At 42.4% G+C, this 18,061-nt stretch overlaps 1 protein-coding gene across 7 annotated transcripts in view; it reads right to left on the minus strand.

Annotated features, from left to right (window-relative positions):
• LOC144511305 (Y+L amino acid transporter 2-like) overlaps positions 1-18,061 on the minus strand; it is a 106,116-nt gene that overhangs the window by 17,845 nt on the left and 70,210 nt on the right. For all 7 annotated transcript variants that reach the window (XR_013500792.1, XR_013500791.1, XM_078241575.1 and 4 more), the window contains 5 exons: positions 15,571-15,715; positions 9,219-9,342; positions 7,742-7,845; positions 2,828-2,924; positions 13-162 (listed from right to left, as the gene is read on the minus strand). Coding sequence is in view for 5 of the 7 variants with exons in the window: in XM_078241575.1 (XP_078097701.1) it covers positions 13-162; positions 2,828-2,924; positions 7,742-7,845; positions 9,219-9,342; positions 15,571-15,715 (620 nt within the window). In the remaining 2 variants the exon portion in view is untranslated. The remainder of the gene's footprint in view (positions 1-12; positions 163-2,827; positions 2,925-7,741; positions 7,846-9,218; positions 9,343-15,570; positions 15,716-18,061) is intronic.

Genomic DNA, 18,061 nt, shown 5'->3' on the forward strand with positions numbered 1-18,061 from the left:
TGATGTTCTTACCTTTACGGGTCTTGGCAGATCAGGGAACTTCCATCTCAGGTAAATCTGGCTGGCAACCGATAGGCCAATGAACAGCCAATAGTTAAAACTGAAGTAATTAATGAGGTTATAAATATCTTCCACGCAGAGATAGATTAAAGCCATCCCTCCCTGAATAACAAAACCAAACACCAGGATAGTCAATATAAAAAGAACAAACAGACCGTATCAGTTAGTCTGCTACAGTTGATAATTTTATATTACATGAAGTACTTTCCTCTGGTGCAATGCACTCCAGAGCAATAAAGCACATTGACAAAGTGGGTGAGAACGTGGAAAGTCTGCTAGTTTTCCAATTTGTGTACTGTTCTTTGTTGGCTTGTTAGCATGTAGCTTGCACGTAGGTATCATGTATCCCAGACTGCGTTAATGAATGCACAGGTTACCTTTGAATAGCTGGCATTATCACTTGGAAATTTAAATAATGGGTGACCAAAATTGCGTCAACATTTCCAGGGTTGCATGTGAGTGTGTTAATTTTGCAAAGGATCTCCAGGTATGCCTAGTAAATAGTAATAGCCATGCAAATAGTAAAACCACGGCAACCTGTAATCCTCCTTCTGGTAAATTTTCTATCTCAACAAAGGGATCAAAAGCAAGTGTTCAATAGAGGTCCAACTCACTCCTAGAGGGAAGAAGGATCCATTAGAATTCATCCAAAACTGCTTCTGATTAAGGTGCAACAGCTGGTCAGAGAGTAACACAGACAGAAGTCTGGAGCATTGCTCAGTCAGATCAAGGATTGGGAGAAAATATGCAGAAAAAATTCATCATCATGGATAGAGTGAGGCCATCACAACAGTGTGTCTCAGCTACCAGGATTGCGGATTCAACCTAAACTTTAACTTGCTAAAAGCTTCGGGCAGGATCTTACCAACCAATCACGCCACACTCCAACTGCAGCGAAGTCGGATAATTTGGCACTCAGCCAAATCCCCGTTCACTACAGCGGGATGGGAAAATCCCGCCGGCGTGAACGGCCATAACATTCGGCCTTCAGATCCACATTGTACCAGATAACCACTGATGCTGCTGCCTCCCCAACTCACCCCAACTACTGCCCTGGAAACAAGTACAAACAAAGCAGATACTAGAATTATGGCTCTCCACAATTTTGTCTCTCTTTAATACCAAGTTAATATTCCTAATGGGTCTGCAAGATTGGGGGAGTGGCATTAGAATGGTGGATAGATAACAAAGAAAGGGGTGGAACAAAGGGAGAGAAAAGACAGAAAGACTTATGACTAAAGCTCATGATGGCAATCACCAGGGGCTGGGATTTTGCTCCCGAGGTGGGTAGCTTCAGTCAGGAACTGCCCAACTCATCAGAGCCCCATCGTGCAATTTTCACTCCAGGTATGTGGAGACTGGATTGAGTCAGGCCCACTGACCCTGGAAAGAGATCAGAGGAGGCATGGCTGAGTGAGTACCGAGGTAGGCCGATTAGAAGGCCTAGTCATTTTAAAAGTTGTTAGGCCCATTAGTTCTCACATCCCTTCATCCATCCCCTCCATGCTCACTCACTGAGTAAGCACCATATACAAAACCAGCGAACCATATAATAACAATCCTGAAATGCTGAGGGAAATAAAAACACCAATTCAGAATCTGATTTGAATCAAACTGCTATTCTTACAACCCTATAAACCTGTCATCCAGACAGAACCATTTTAAGGTATCAGTAACTGCGTCTTTTCATCACTTCACACTTGCTAATCTTGTCCAAATAAACATAGGCACTGACAAAATAGAACAAAGAAGGAACTTAGCATAACTTCATAAAGATGTCAGTCAAAGCAAGCACGCCACTTGCACCTGTCAGAACAGAAACCCAGCTGAACTGATCTATATGAGTCTTGGAGCTCAGTCAAGCATTCAAAATGAGGCCTTCTGGGAATTATATACACAGAAATAGATGAACAGACATATGTTTCTTTAAATAGACTTATTATGAATGCTTGGCTGAACTCCAAAACTCACAAATGGATTAGCTCAACTGGGGGGGGAGGGGGGGGGTTGTTTACACAGGTTGAAGGGAGGTGTTAGCTTTGACTGATCAACATCTTTATGAGGTTATAATACATTATTCTTTGATTTATTTTGTCAATTCTTGTACATCCATTAGAAAACAATTAAGAGGTGTGAAGTGAGAGAAAGCTTGTGTTATTGATGCTCTGAATAGCCCTGTCTGACTGACACTTTTATATATATATTGCATATGGAGGGGGCATGGGAGTGGTACGGGAGGTAGAGACAGGGCATGGGTAAGACTTAGCTACCTTCCTAAAGGTTCCAAATCCAGACTATAGTTGGCAACTCCTCTGAAGGAGTGTGAACCATGAGTCATCCAGAAGCTGACCTGACCCCACAGAAATTGTATATGAGATGCCGAGCCCCACAATGGAGCCACTCAGGTCATGAGTGCAGGGTGCAGACTAGTTAACCCGCACTCTTATCCTGCGTGGTTAGGAATCCCAGAATCGGGTCCTGCCTCCAAAGTCAGTCCAACTCCAAGAAAATCTGGGCTCAAAACTTCCCATTCGTAAGGTCCACTGCATCAAACAATTATGGGCAGCAGGACATCTATATTCCTTTCTCTGGTCAGAATCCCTCTGAACTCGGTAGTGAGACTGCATAGGACAAAAACTTTGGTTTACTCAATTTCAGTTTCTATCTGCTCTTTATTGCTACTACCACATTCAACAGTTGGACAGCTTCAAGCAAGTTTCACTGACATTTAAAAATATTGTTCAAAATGAAAAATCATTTCACTTACATTAAAACAGAGGGCTGGAATCGGGGTGTATCTAAAAACGTGGATCATACACAGAACACTGGGTAGATGGCCTTCACGTGAAGCAACAAAGTAAAGCCTGCAGTACAATAATTTAGACGTAAAGGGCATTAACACACTACAAACGTAACCATAACCACAATATACTGACCTACTTAATCATCCAGCACAACAAAACCATGTACAGAGAAATGCAATTCAGTAAGCAGTGTTTTAAATACAGTTCTGAACTTCACATCCCTAACTAGTGCACAGTACATCTGTAATGTCAAACAAAAAGAAAAATATTCAATCAAATATTTCACCTCTGAAACTTCAAAGAGTAAAAATGAAGGACCTTTTAATTATGTGGCGTATTTCACATCGTTAGGATGCTCCAAAGCACTCTACAGCCAAATACTTGAAAAGCGAGGGTTAGATATTTGGAGCAGCCAGTTTCAGTTGCATTGATGTCTGTATTAAATAGGATATTCATTTCGTCAGCTCCTGTTCCCATCACAAAATAAAGTAGTGTCCCCACCTCCTAACATTTTATTTTACCTTCCAACATGGCTACTCATCAATGCTTAGCTGGAGGACCAGAGATCTACTCAATCACCACCCCCACACACTGCAGGAGTACAGGAGAAATCATGTAGCCTGGCCACTTAATTTGGTCAGGGATTAGCAGTGGGAATAGAACAAACAGCATGGGCACCATCCTCTTCCAATTCTCACTAACCCTCCCTCAGGGAGACCCCAGCCACATAACACCTCAAATTTAAATGTTTTATCCTCATGTTTAAAACCTTCTTGACCTCATTGCTCATTATCTCTTCCATCCATACAACCCTCCCCAAACTCTGCATTTCTCCAGCTCAGGTCTCCTGTACGTTGCTTACTGCCTTTGCCATACCATTGGCCGCCATTTAAGCTTAATACTCAGAATTTGATTTATTATTGTCACATGTATTAGTGTACACAGTGAAAAGTATTGTTTCTTGCGTGCTATACAGACAAAGCATACCGTTCATAGGGAAGGAAAGGAGAGGGTGCAGAATGTAGTGTTACAGTCATAGTTAGGGTGTAGAGAAAGATCAACTTAATGCGAGGCAGGTCCATTCAAAAGTTTGATGGCAGCAGGGAAGAAGCTGTTTTTGAGTCGGTACGTGTCCTCAGACTTCATATTTTTTTCCCGACAGAAAGAGGTGGAAGAGAGTATGTCTTTGGGGTGCATGGCGTCCTTATGCTGGCTGCTTTTCCAAGGCAGAGGGAAGTGTAGACAGAATCAATGGGTGGGAGGCTGGTTTGAGTGATGGATTGGGCTTCGTTCACGACCCTTTGTAGTTTCTTGCATAACATCTCCACCACTCTCTCTTCCTTCATGACCCTCCTTGAAGTCCACCTCTTTAACCAAAGTATTTTGTGACCCTTTCCTATTTTCCCATTTAGTTCACTTTTATTTGTTTTTGCTTTGGCGGAGCATAACATTTTTCAAAGGTGCATGGCTGAGTGAGTACCGAGGTATGTTATATTTTCCTGTCTCAAATACCCAATTTGATTTTACACCAGCACAAGAGGTTTCCTGTATACATCCAATGTGCATTCTGGGATGCTACTCATAGCTCCAATCCCAAATCCTCTCTCTGCTCCACTGCCCCAGAAATAAACTCATTTGAATACTGCGCAACTGAGCGACACTAAATCTATTGGTTAATAATGCCAAGAACAAGTTGAAGGCTGAGCTGTAGTCAATAAATAGGAGTCTGACTCCTATAGGACTTCTATTTATTGACTACAGCTCAGCCTTCAACACTATTATTCCCACGAAACTCATCTCCAAACTCCGGCCTGGGCCTCAGCACCTCCCTCTGCGACTGGATCCTGAACTTCCTACTCACAGACCACAATCAGTAAGGATAGTTAACAACACCTCCACGATCATTCTCAACACCGGTGCCCCAAAAGGCTGTGTTCTCAGCCCCCTACAATACTCCTTATACACCTATGACTGTGCGGCCAAATTCCCCTCCAATTCGATTTTCAAGTTTGCTGACGACACCACCGTAGTGGGTCGGATCTCAAACAATGACGAGACAGAGTACAGAAATGAGATAGAGAATCTGGTGAACTGGTGCGGCAATAATAATTTCTCCCTCAATGTCAACAAAACGAAGGAGATTGTCATCGACTTCAGGAAGCGTAAAGGAGAACATGCCCCTGTCTACATCAATGGGGACAAAGTCAAAAGGGTCGAGAGCTTCAAGTTTTTAGGTGTCCAGATCACCAACAACCTGTCCTGGTCTCCCCATGCCGACACTATAGTTAAGATAGCCCACCAACGCCTCTACTTTCTCAGAAGACTAAGGAAATTTGGCATGTCAGCTATGACTCTCGCCAGCTTTTACAGATGCACCACAGAAAGCATTATTTCTGGTTGTATCACAGCTTGGTATGGCTCCTGCTCTGCCCAAGACCGCAAGGAACTACAAAAGGTTGTGAATGTAGCTCAATCTATCATGCAAACCAGCCTCCCATCCATTGACTCTGTCTACACTTCCCGCTGCCTCGGCAAAGCAGCCAGCATAATAAAGGACCCCATGCACCACGGACATTTTCTCTTCCACCTTCTTCCTTCGGGAAAAAGATACAAAAGTCTGAGGTCACGTACCAACCGACTCAAGAACAGCATCTTCCCTGCTAATGTCAGACTTTTGAATGGACTTACCTTGCATTAAGTTGATCTTTCTCTACACCCTAGCTATGACTATAACAGTACATTTTGCACCCTCTCGTTTCCTTCTCTATAACGCTATGTTTTGTCTGTATAGCACGCAAGAAACAATACTTTTCACTGTATGTTAATACATGTGACAATAATAAATCAAATCAAAAACAGTTGGGACCATTAGAACTGAATTGACGTTATGCTATGCCTGCAGTGGTACTATACAGATCCTGTACCAGTCATTAACAGTCCCACAACATACAAGACACAGCCATACTGAGATCTTCAACTGTGTGAGAGGTGGAAAACTGAGCATTTTCTGTTATAATATAACCAACGGTAACACGCTGTGAGGGAATTGTGAGATGCTTGTATGGCCCAGGATGTGGCCCCAAGTGTTGGAGTAATGAAGTTTCTTTATTAAACCTTTTCCTTTGATTTACCTCCTGAAGTTATTTCTTTTATTGCTTGCACATTTTTCGCATGTCTGCATGGGTTTCCTCTGGGTGTTCCAGCTTCCTCCCACAGTCCAAAGATGTGCAGCTTAGGTGAATTGGCCATGCTAAGTTGTCTCTTAGTTCCAAAGATGTGTAAGTTAGGGGGATTAGTGGGGTAAATGTGTGGGGTTACAGGGATGGGGTTGTAAGATGCTTTTGCAGAGAGTTGGTGTAGACGTGATGGGTCGAATGGCTTCCTTCTGCACTGTAGGGATTTTATAAATACTTCAAGAAAGACAAATATACTGATTGGATAAAATATCCAAGTTAATTCAATTTTCGTAGATATAACAGTAATAAAGCCAGAGCAGAGAAAGTGAATTTATCCAGGTGTTCTTTTAGTGTTAACTTTCTGTTCCTTACTCAGCAGAGGAATGTGTGGATCATTTGATCAAACTGGCAACAGATGGAGAATAATCATCAGTTCAGCTCATTAACCAATTCTGCTTTGTTTATGAGAAAATCAACTTCTGACCTTAAACACTGCATGGTGCATCTAAAGCACTCATTAAACTGAATCAATCTCATAATCATTGAGATGCAACCTTGTAATTCAGACAGTTTAAGATATGCTGCAAATACACAGCCAGTGGGGGGGGGGGGGGGGGGGAGAGAGAGACGTATAATGCCCTACCTTATGGCAAGTTTGGGGAAGGTTCATGGATGGTGTTAGAGGATTTCAAAATACTCTGGGATTTAAAACACTAATAAAGAATATTAGAACAGAGTGGGTTAGCTTCGGATAAGAATCACAGACTGCCTTACATACATTTTTCAGAGGTACTATCGGCATAGAAACACATGTAACCACAGTTAGAGAATTTAAACATGTATTTTTGAACGTGTATTATTGAACAGGTTTTCATCTTGGCTAATGGCACAGGGTTCTAAGGCATCATGGGAAATAGGCAAGTAAAGTGAACCGCATTCCTTATAACAATACACCCATAGAAGCGTAGCTCTTATCAGCACAAGTTCCAGATACCTCAGTGAACAAGACATTAATTGAGCAAGGTCAGGCTAGTGATTCCAGACAACTAATGAATAGGCCGCATATTCTACCAGATAAGAGTTTAGGCCAGGTGGCCATGGGAAAGTCAGGCAGAAACTGCTAGAACTTATTTTTCCCATGCTGTCAGAGAATATCCGTAATTGGCCAAGGTATATGAAATTTACTAATGATGATTGACCTGTACTAATGATGATTGGTCCATGACGGGACAGAAGGCGGGTAAAATGTCTTTTGGAAGTTGTATAATTGTATTGCCACTGCGATGTAACTTCGAAGAAGAGTTGGACTGCCCAGCCCTTCACTCCCAACGTGTTTTGGTCAATAAAGAAACGTCTTTCACCGGGATACGCACCCTGGCCATTCTCTCTTCCACCTTCTTCTGTTGGGAAAAAGATACTAAAGTCTGAGGTCACGTACCAACCAACTCAAGAACAGCTCCTTCCCTACTGCTGTCAGACTTTTGAATGGACTTACCTTGCATTAAGTTGATCTTTCTCTACACTCTCCCTATGACTGAAACACTACATTCTGCACTCTCTTGTTTCCTTCTCTATGAACGGTATGCTTTGTCTGTATAAGCGCTCAAGAAACAATACTTTTCACTGTATGTTAATACATGTGACAATAATAAGTCAAATCAAATCACCCCAACCTAAATTCAATGAACATTGAAGAGTTACCTGGAGGCTGCAATGATCGATGAGTTAAGGCCACCGTAACATGATATAGCCACCGACAATGGTATGAGCCACTTTATATAACCCAGAACTTCATCTGCAAAGGTCTGAAGAAATATTTGCATCAATAATTCTGAAATTCATTTGCCATTTGTAAAGTTTGATAATTAAAATAAACAATTCACCGACTTCCCTTGAATTGACATCTTTGGTGATTCTTACTCATTAGATTAATCTTGAATTAGCTATCAGATATTTAGAACATCCGAATTCTAGCTTTGCCTTAAATAAAACATCCAACAAAATTGGCCTATGCAGGAATAAAAGACATTAAGAATCTATTTTGGTAAGTAATGCGACTGCTAGCCCTCAGAAAGGAAATCTTCCAAACCTGCTAGAACTAAGATCTTCAATGGCAGTTCAAAGTTGCACTCCCACAGATCAAATGAAACTAATGATTGGAATCAGATCCTGTGTCCAGGTCAACCCTTCTCCCAGACTCTTGCAGTTCAACAGACTGGGAGATCATTCTCACTGGAATTGAGGAGTGTGGAAAGTAAAAGGGATAAAGGATAGCCACCCTAATCCAGAGTCCACAGCATGTTTGAGAAGCTCACCAGGGCTTGAATAAGGCTGCAGCACCCACAGGAACGGTGAGGAAACCTGAGAAGACTGGCCCCCAGGTCTGCCACCTGGCTAGACTGCTCGCTGATGTCAAAAGGATATCTGAATGTCAATCTTTTGCAGATAATAGAAGCTGTAACTTCAAATGATTCTGAGTAGTTACAGTCTTGGATCTCAAAGAAAACTATGCTAGATTAGCTTGAGATGCAAATTTTCAAGCCGTAGTTTGGTTTCCAGAGTTTCTGTCAGTCCTCATTTGCAATGGTGACACTCAGCAACACACAAGGTGTGTAGTGTCGGCAGCGCTTAGGAGAGAGACTCAACTAAAATTTTCATGAAGACCAGTTTCACATTTGTTTTCTTTAAGTTTAGTTTATTAGTGTCACAAGCAGGCTTACATTAACACTGCAATGAAGTTACTGTGAAAATCCCCCAGTCACCACAGTCCAGCGCCTGTTTGGGTACACTGAGGGAGAATTTAGCATGACCAATGCACCTAACCAGCACATCTTTCAGACTATGGAAGGAAACCAGTGCACCCGGAGGAAACCCATGCAGCCACGGGGAGAGTGTGCAGACTTCACACAGACAGTGACCCAAGTCGGGAACCCAACCTGGGTCCCTGGCGCTGTGATGCAGCAGTGCGAACCACTGTGCCGCCCCCTGTAAGCTTTTAGAATATAAATGCTTTTGTTTTTAAGTGAAGTAACTCTTGCCAAAGAGGCCCATTTAACTTTTATCCCTCTAAGCTACACAGTAGACTAAAAGGCCACTTAATAGTACATAAAGTGACACCCAAAGATATTTGTAATCAATATATTTTAATGTATCTCAATAACCCCTTATGAAGACTTACCACAGCCACAGCATCACTGTGGAGGATGGTAGGAATATCCAGGACAGCATAATAAGCCACATTTGTCAGGATGTAGATAGCCGTTACAAGAGGCATAGAAACAGCGATGGCTAAGGGTAAGTTCCTGTCTCAAAGCAAAAAACGGAGTTGTCATACATCGACGCAAAAACACAGCAAGTGAATAGCTTCATTCATCTCAATTCCATCTCAGTTATGACAGCTGTAACATAACCAAATCTAAAGTCATTGTAGAATTTATGGTTTGCAGCCCGCTGCAAATGACTGGCTGTTGCCTGGAAATGGTGGTTACTCCTCTAGTCTAAGCACTGAATTGTCTGGGCTGTTGAAAGCAGTGAGTACAATTTCCCACACTGTGCAGCCTCACTATGTGACACCACTAACTGTTGTTACAGAAGCCTCTCTGCTCGGGAATCGAAGGTTTGAGTGTTCAGGGAGTGGGTGGAAAGATCTCATTAATCTGGGATTTTCAACACTTGTTGCGGAGGGGGCTGAGGGGCTCTGAAATGAGGAGGTAAGGGAGAGGGAGGGGATGAGTATCTGTGAAATGGGCTCTTCAGTTTCTCCTCTTCACCAACTCGGAAGTGACTTCTTGGTTCTTAGAACTAGCCACACAATAGGTGCTGGTGTGAAACCACAAAGGAAATTATTCAGCGGCTTTCATAAAAGCAAACACAATAACATTTACAGAAGCCATTCAACAAATATCATGTGATCGGATGTCATGTGTTTGTCATGCCACATCTTCAAAGAATGTCTCCAACCAAAGTTGCCAATACAGATGTGCAAGAAAGAAAGGGCTGGCAATGAGAAACCACTTTGCCACATTGCAGTTACAAAATACTCCACATAGTGAATTAGTATGAAGTGCAACAACCGTTGCTTAAATAAATGTGGCTGCCATTTTGCAAACAGCAAAATACAGATCAATGCTCAGCGTTTGATGATGTTGATCCATGGAAGAATGACTGCCAAGAAGAACTCCCTCGTCTTCTTTGAATTGTACCTTAGGATCTCTGATGCCAAGTTGATCAAATGTCTCATCTGAAGAACAGCATTACCTCAGTGCAGGACTGGAGTTCCATTCTAGGTTTTTGTGAGTCAAATCCTGAAGTGGATCTCAACCCAAAACTTTCTGCATCACGTGTTATCAATTTGCATTTCAACTCAACTGTCAACGGCAAAGTTATGTAACCTGTCTACAAAAAAAAATCTTGCACTTCATATTTTGTGATATTGCTCAATAATTCCTACTTTAAATTCACTGTTAACAGATGACTCACTGTAGATCAAAATGATTAGATAAGTTGTTCAAGACACATTCATTAAACGCATTGGGTTATGCACGGTTCATCGGTTCACTGCTATCTCAAATTTCCCAATCTACTTTATCTTTGTTTAAAGGGGTGAAATTTCTTTAGCTTGGTCTTTGCATCAGACATGATCTTTCATACCACTTCTCATCATCCATTTTGCTCCCATGCCCTTCTCTGTTTGCAGAAGTTAGTTACTGATGTAAAAATTAAGCTGAATCTTTCAACTAGAGGAAAAATACTCTGGGGCAAATTTTCCCATTCTGCCCGCCATGGGAATTGTAGCGGACAAGGAAAAATCTGTTGACCTCAGGCGGAAATTTCCGGTTTTGGGGCGAGCGTGGCCAGAAAATCCAATCCTCTGTGAAGAAATAATCTAAGGTAGTTTTGCCCATATTCCACCTTGTGTAGTTTCTCAGCTGGGCTCCTAATCTTATGAGGAGAGTTTTGAATGTCTAAAAGAAGCAGAGAAAAGAGGCAACTTAATCGAATTTTTCAAAATGATGGGGCATTTTGGCAGGGTGATTGGAAAGACCAATTTCTCTGACTGAGAGCTGGTGGCAAAAGATCAATTTTAAAGTTGCTAAGAATGCAGTTAGAAGTTACTTGACACAGAGTTTTTAATGCATGAAAAGCTTTGCCATGGAGAGCCATTGAAGAGGCATTATTACATTTAAAGGCAGAGCCACTAGGCATTGGAGTCAGGTAGATTTCAGGAAGGCTCCTGGTTTATAGTCATAGAAGGATTTGTGTCAGAACAAAAAAAAATACACAGCAGGTTTGGCAACATCTGTAACTTTGTTTCCCTCTTGACAGATGTTTGCTAGACCCGTTTAGCATTTCAAGCATTTTCTATTTTAATTTCAGATTTCCAGCATCTGCAGTATTTTATTCATGAATAAGAGGAGTCTGGGGGACTAGAACCACTGAAATACAATCTGGCACCTTGACTCTCTCCTTCTGACAAAATACTTTGAAAGCCTCCACATTTGACCCCAGTGATCTGCTGGTGCCGCTGCAGTGAATGAAAATTTGGCTGAGTGCCAAATTCTCCATTCTTGCTGGCAGTGGGGCAGGAAAAGATGAGATCAGAGAATTCTGCCCTTGAACTTTATCTTCCCAAACCATTCCTCAGCTCACCTCCTTCAAAGTTAGAATCTGGGAGGGATTTTCTGGCCGCGCTCACGCCAAAACCTGAAAATCCCGCACGAGGTCAATGGGCCTTCCCATGATTTGCCCCTCTTATTTTTTTTCTCTTCACTGCATGCATTTGAATCTACAAATGTCCTTTTTTTTAAATGACATGGAGACCAAATATGTACTTATGTGATATGGAGACCAGAATTGAACATTGTACTACAAAGCAAATTCTTTATGCAATTTTCTGTGACTTAATCTCCAGTGTTCTGAGTACATAACTTCTTATTTTTGCTTGTTTTTCCAAAATTGCTTCCTCACAAGATCTGCATATTGCAAGTGGCAAATTTGCTATTCCCATTAAAGTCTCTGTGCTAAATGGAGTTTGAATCCACAGCTGCTGTCTCAGATAACAGTGTACCAGCAATTAGGTCAAGCATTGGCACATTCATGCCCACTCATTATGTCTTCATGGCTCTGCTAAAATGGTGTAGGGCTAAGGCTCCTGGCATCATATCTGTTCTTTGGAGTGTTTAAGTAGCTATGATGCTACTACTTCTTATTTTAGACAAGGTAAGGGACAGATCAAGTGGGATTTTTAAATGACATGGAGACCAAATATGTACTTATGTGATATGGAGACCAGAATTGAACATTGTACTACAAAGCAAATTCTTTATGCAATTTTCTGTGACTTAATCTCCAGTGTTCTGAGTACATATTTCCTATTTCTCTCAAGTAGCCCTCAAATTCCTTATAGGCAAATGCAAGAGTACAGCACATTCTAACTGAGTAGGGCATTCATAGAAGCAAAGAATACTTTTGCCAGGTTGTACAAGAGACAAAGTTTGATAGGAATTTGCCTCCAAACAGAAAGGTGGATGAGAAATATCACACAACGCCCAAGAATGCCTCATCACAGTGTTTCATACCGCCTTCATCAGATGTTGTCAACAAAGCAGTACTTGGAACCAAATCCAATGGAAGACAAATGTACGCTAAGTAAGATATTCAAATTGCTAACTGCAGGAACAAATCAATAAGTACAACTATACGTCTGTAGAAGTACAGAAATACATAGATGTATAAGAAAAGGGTTAAGCTAAAAAAGTCACTTCAGGTGACTTATTGAAAATGCACCCTGGAGGCATGAACTAGCGTGCAAAAGAGGATACATACTTCAAAACACCAGTTAATGTACTTGTTTGTCACAGGCTGTTATTATATGAGATGTACTGAAAGGAAAAAGCACAACTTATTTATTACCAGCCTCTAATGTGGAAAAGAGTCAAATTTACCAATGATCCTCAAAATTAAGTTGTCAGCTAAAGCTGCAATACTTTAATTATTAATTAACTAAATAATAAACTATGTTTAATGGAATGAAGAATGTGGTTATTGCAACTTAAATCATATATTGTGATTATTACATTGTATTGTCTTGTGCTTAATTTGGTAGCAGTAAAACAAAATAGTTATTATGTGTACCTGTGTAGTCTTTGGCCAGAATTCTAGAGAAGTGTAAAGTAGCATGGAAAGGTCTCCCTCTGGAATCTCTGGCAGTGGGGCAGGAGGGCCTTGGACAGGCCCCTATTAAGACCAATATAGGGTTTTTTCCGGCCCAGTCTCATTTTTCAGGCTACAGGGCACCCAGGGTGGGAAATAGAAAAAGTTAAAAGTTTTCACCATTGACCCTTGATCTCAGGTGGGAATGTTGGGAGGGAAAGAGGTGTCTGGCGTCTCTCTCGAAAGATCCCCTTTCCCCAAGGAGTCTTCCCTCATGGACCAGAGATGACTGGCACTTCCTGCTGCCACCAACCCCTTTTCCTGGCCCAAATAAAGATGTGGAGATGCCGGCATTGGACTGGGGTAAACACAGTAAGAGTTTTAACAACACCAGGTTAAAGTCCAACAGGTTTATTTGATAGCAAATACCATTAGCTTTCGGAGCGCTGCTCCTTCGTCAGATGGAGTGGAAATCTGCTCTCAAACAGGGCCCTGTTTCTCTGTGCGGAGAGCAGATTTCCACTCCATCTGACGAAGGAGCAGCGCTCCGAAAGCTAATGGTATTTGCTATCAAATAAACCTGTTGGACTTTAACCTGGTGTTGTTAAAACTCTTACTGTGTTTATCAAATAAAGAGCCACTATACACGTCACACATTTACACAATCCCACAAACAAACCTAAACCTATTTTTCTGACATGGGCAATATTTTTTTTCATTCGCATCCTCAAGGTGGTGAGCTGCTTCCTTGAACCACTCAGTCCATTTGGTGTAGGTACACCTACAATGCTATTAGGGAGGGAGTTTTGGGATTTTGAAACTGTCTGCAAATGCAGCTGTGTCTATTCTGGATTATACGATGTTAGGTTTTCTTGACTTTTTATATAAAAGAACAAAATAAACTTTAGCAGTTTAAAACTGTTTTAATTTTTTTCCATCACCAACCAACAGTTCTCCTGTAAACTACAAAGAAGTATAAAAAGGCAAACAGAGCAATGTGAATTACAAATATCATTAATTCGCGTGATCGATCTTTGTTGACATATGGAGAAAAAAACAGCGAGATAAAGTCCTTCAGAATACATCAAACATTGGAGTAGACATTGAACCTCATTGTAACCATTATCAGGCAAACAACAGGTACAACAAGAAACAATTTCACAGACATGCATGAAGGCATCCAACCAATTGTGAGTTGTGTAATTTTGTTTTAAAGACATCACTAGTAATTGCCTAAAACAGACCTTAAGCCCTTTGTATATGCAAATAAGGAACTTAAATTCAGCTTTTGGTTCTCTCATCAATATTTAGGGGAGGCGATAGCCTAGTGGTATTATCGCTAGACTATTAATCCAGAAACTCAGCTACTTTTCTGGGGAGAAGGGTTCGACTCCCACCACGGCAGATGGTGTAATTTGAATTCCATAAAAGCATCTGGAATTAAGAATCTACTGATGACCATGAAACCATTGTTGATTGTCGGAAAAACCCATCTTGTTCACTGATGTTCATTAGGGAAGGAAATCTGTTGTTCTTAACTGGTTTGGCCAACATGTGACTCCAGATCCACAGCAATATGGTTGACTCTCAATTGCCTTCTGGAATGGTCTAGCATGCCATCCAGTTCAAGGGCGACTAGGTATGGGCAATAAATGTTGTAGTAAGAAGTCTCACAACACCAGGTTAAAGTCCAACAGGTTTATTTAGTAGCAAATACCATAAACTTTTGGAGCACTGCTCCTTCGTCAGATGGAGTGGAAATGTGCTCTCAAACAGGGCACAGACACAGAAATCAAGTTACAGAATACTAATTAGAATGCAAATCTCTACAGCCAGCCAGGTCTTAAAGGTACAGACAATGTGGGTGGAGGGAGTATTGAACACAGGTTAAAGAGATGTGTATTGTCTCCAGACAGAACAGCTAGTGAGATTCTGCAAGATCAGGGGGAAATGGCCAGCCAGCAACACCCATGTCCCATGAATGAATTTTTTAAAAATTCAACACCACAAAGTGGTGTAGGAACTGGGTCAGTCACACTTGGGATTCTAAAGCAATCTAAAAAGTGACTGCCACCAAATGATAAATTAGTTTTATATCAACAAAAATGTGGTCTCAGGAAGTGTGACTGGAGAGACATGGGCAGGAAAATACGGACCAGATATGGAGCTTTGCCTTACTGCTGGAGTTTACAACTAGCATTGTGGGGAAGAGCTGGCCAGCGATGGACCAAGCAATGAATCCAGATCAGGCTGGAAAAGTGCCGGAGATCCCCACTGCCCCAGTTTCAAGTAATTTCTGTCATTATGCGGCCCGATTTAGGGCAGGTTGGAAAAGCAGCCCTCACTTTTACAAACTGAGAAGTTATCTCAATACTCACCTTTCAGGGTTTTGGATCTCTTCAGTCACAAAGTTAAGAGTATCCCAACCGGAATAAGAATATAATGCTGAATACAGAGCTAGGGCCATGTCCCCACCGTTATACTTGGAGCCTTGAAAGGAATTTTGGAACTTGTCCGTTTCTCCTGCAATAGAGAAATCCAGTATTAGGAAACAGAAATGAATGTGTTCAGTGAGTATACTAAACAAGTATGGGGAACAAGGAAATGGCAGAGAAACTAAACAAATACTTTGGGTGAGATTCTCCCAAAAAGATTCGAAGTGCCGAATTTGCATGAAAACTGGAGTAACACCCATCGGTTTGTTTAGAGTGATTTTCAGAATGAATCTCCCATACTCTGAGCACTGCAGAGTGCCCTAGCGGGATTCACTCCGAAAATCGGGTGTGGGGCCTATTCCCATCCAAGAGGCTGGCAGCATAGCGCTGAGTGGGCCACTGCGCATGCGCCGATCTGTCAGCGCCGAGGTCGGCACATGGGCAATGGCTCCGCACTGCTGGCCTCCCGACCACTGGACAGCTCAATCACTGGCCTGCCCCATCGTCGGCCAGCCCCATCACCCTGCATCACTGTTTACACCCCGGGGTTCTAAAAGAGATAGCTGAGGAAATTGTGGAGGCATTGGTGGTGATCTTTCAACAATCACTGGAGGCAGGGAGGGTACCGGAGGACTGGAAAGTAGCTAATGTAACACCGCTGTTTAAGAAGGGAGGGAGGCAGCAGATGGGAAATTATAGGCCGGTTAGCCTGACTTCGGTCATTGGCAAGATTTTAGAGTCCATTATTAAAGATGAGATCGCAGAGTACTTGGAAGCGCATGATAAAGTACGACTGAGTCAGCGCAGCTTTGTCAAGGAGAGGTCATGTCTGACAAATCTGTTAGAGTTCTTTGAGGAGGTAACAAGGAAGTTAGATCAAGGAGAACCAGTGGACGTGATTTATTTAGATTTCCAGAAGGCCTTTGATAAGGTGCTGCTTGGAGACTGTTAAATAAGTTAAGTGCCCATGGTGTTAAGGGTAAGATCCTGGCACGGATAGAGGATTGGCTGACCGGCAGAAGGCAGCGAGTGGGAATAAAGGGAGCCTTTCTCAGGATGGCAGCCAGTGACTAGTGGTGTGCCTCAGGGATTGGTGCTGGGACCACAACTTTTCACAATATACATTAACAATTTGGAGGAAGGAACTGAAGGATCTGTTGCTAAGTTTGCAGATGATACAAAGATATGTAGAGGGACAGGTAGTATTGAGGAAGCAGGGGGTCTGCAGAAGGACTTGGAGAGGTTAGGAGAGTGGGCAAAGAAGTGGCAGATGGAATATGATGTGGAAAAGTGTGAGGTTTTGCACTTTGGAGGGAGGAATGGAGGCACAGACTATTTTCTAAATGGAAAAATGTTTAGGAAATCAGAAACACAAAGGGACTTGGGAGTCCTTGTTTAAGATTCTCTTAAGATTAACGTGCAAGTTCAGTCGGCAGTTAGGAAGGCAAATGCAATGTTAGCATTTATGTCGAGAGGGCTAGAATATAGGAGCAAGGATGTACTTCTGAGGCTGTATAAGGCTCTGGTCAGACCCCATTTGGAGTATTGTGAGCAGTTTTGGGCCCCATATCTAAGGAAGGATGTGCTGGCCTTGGAAAGGGTCCAAAGGAGGTTCACAAGAATGATCCCTGGAATGAAGAGCTTGTCGTATGTGGAACGGTTGAGGACTCTGGGTCTGTACTTGTTGGAGTTTAGAAGGATGAGGGGGGATCTTATTGAAACTTACAGGATACTGTGAAGCCTGGATAGGGTGAACGTGAAAAGAATGTTTCCACTAGTAGGAAAAACTAGAACCAGAGGGCACAACCTCAGGCTAAAGGGACGATCCTTTAAAACAGAGATGAGGAGGAATTTCTTCACCCAAAGAGTGGTAAATCTGTGGAACTTTGCCGCAGAAGGCCTTGGAAGCCAGGTCATTGAGTGTCTTTAAGACAGAGATAGATAGGTCCTGGATTAATAAGGGATCAGGAGTTATAGGGAAAAGGCAGTAGAATGGGGATGAGAAAAATATCAGCCATGATTGAATGGCGGAGCAGCCTCGATGGGCCGAGTGGCCTAATTCTGCTCCTATGTCTCATGGTCAATGCCTGGTGGGCAGTGCCATGTTGCACCTTGAGCATTACCAGTTTGCCCCTTGGGCAGTGCCAGGGGGCCAGGCTGACACTGCCCAGGGGGCACCCTCCCCTTACCCCCGACTTTCTGGGGAGCCCCCATGGCCTCTGTTCCCTCCGGTGGGGTCAGGCCACCTGTTCCCCGTTAATGGGGAACTATGGTAAACCCGCTGGAGTGAACTATTACCTAGCGGGTGGCACGGGGGTGGGGAGGGGTGCGGATAGACCCTAGCGGGCCCAGAGACTTCAGTCCCAGGCCTGCGAATGATATTTAAATGGTAATTTAACTATTTAAATCAGCTCCGCGCCGATTTCCGGAACGG

The sequence above is a fragment of the Mustelus asterias genome, chromosome 2, assembly GCF_964213995.1.
Source record: "Mustelus asterias chromosome 2, sMusAst1.hap1.1, whole genome shotgun sequence".
NCBI classification, from domain to species: domain Eukaryota; kingdom Metazoa; phylum Chordata; class Chondrichthyes; order Carcharhiniformes; family Triakidae; genus Mustelus; species Mustelus asterias.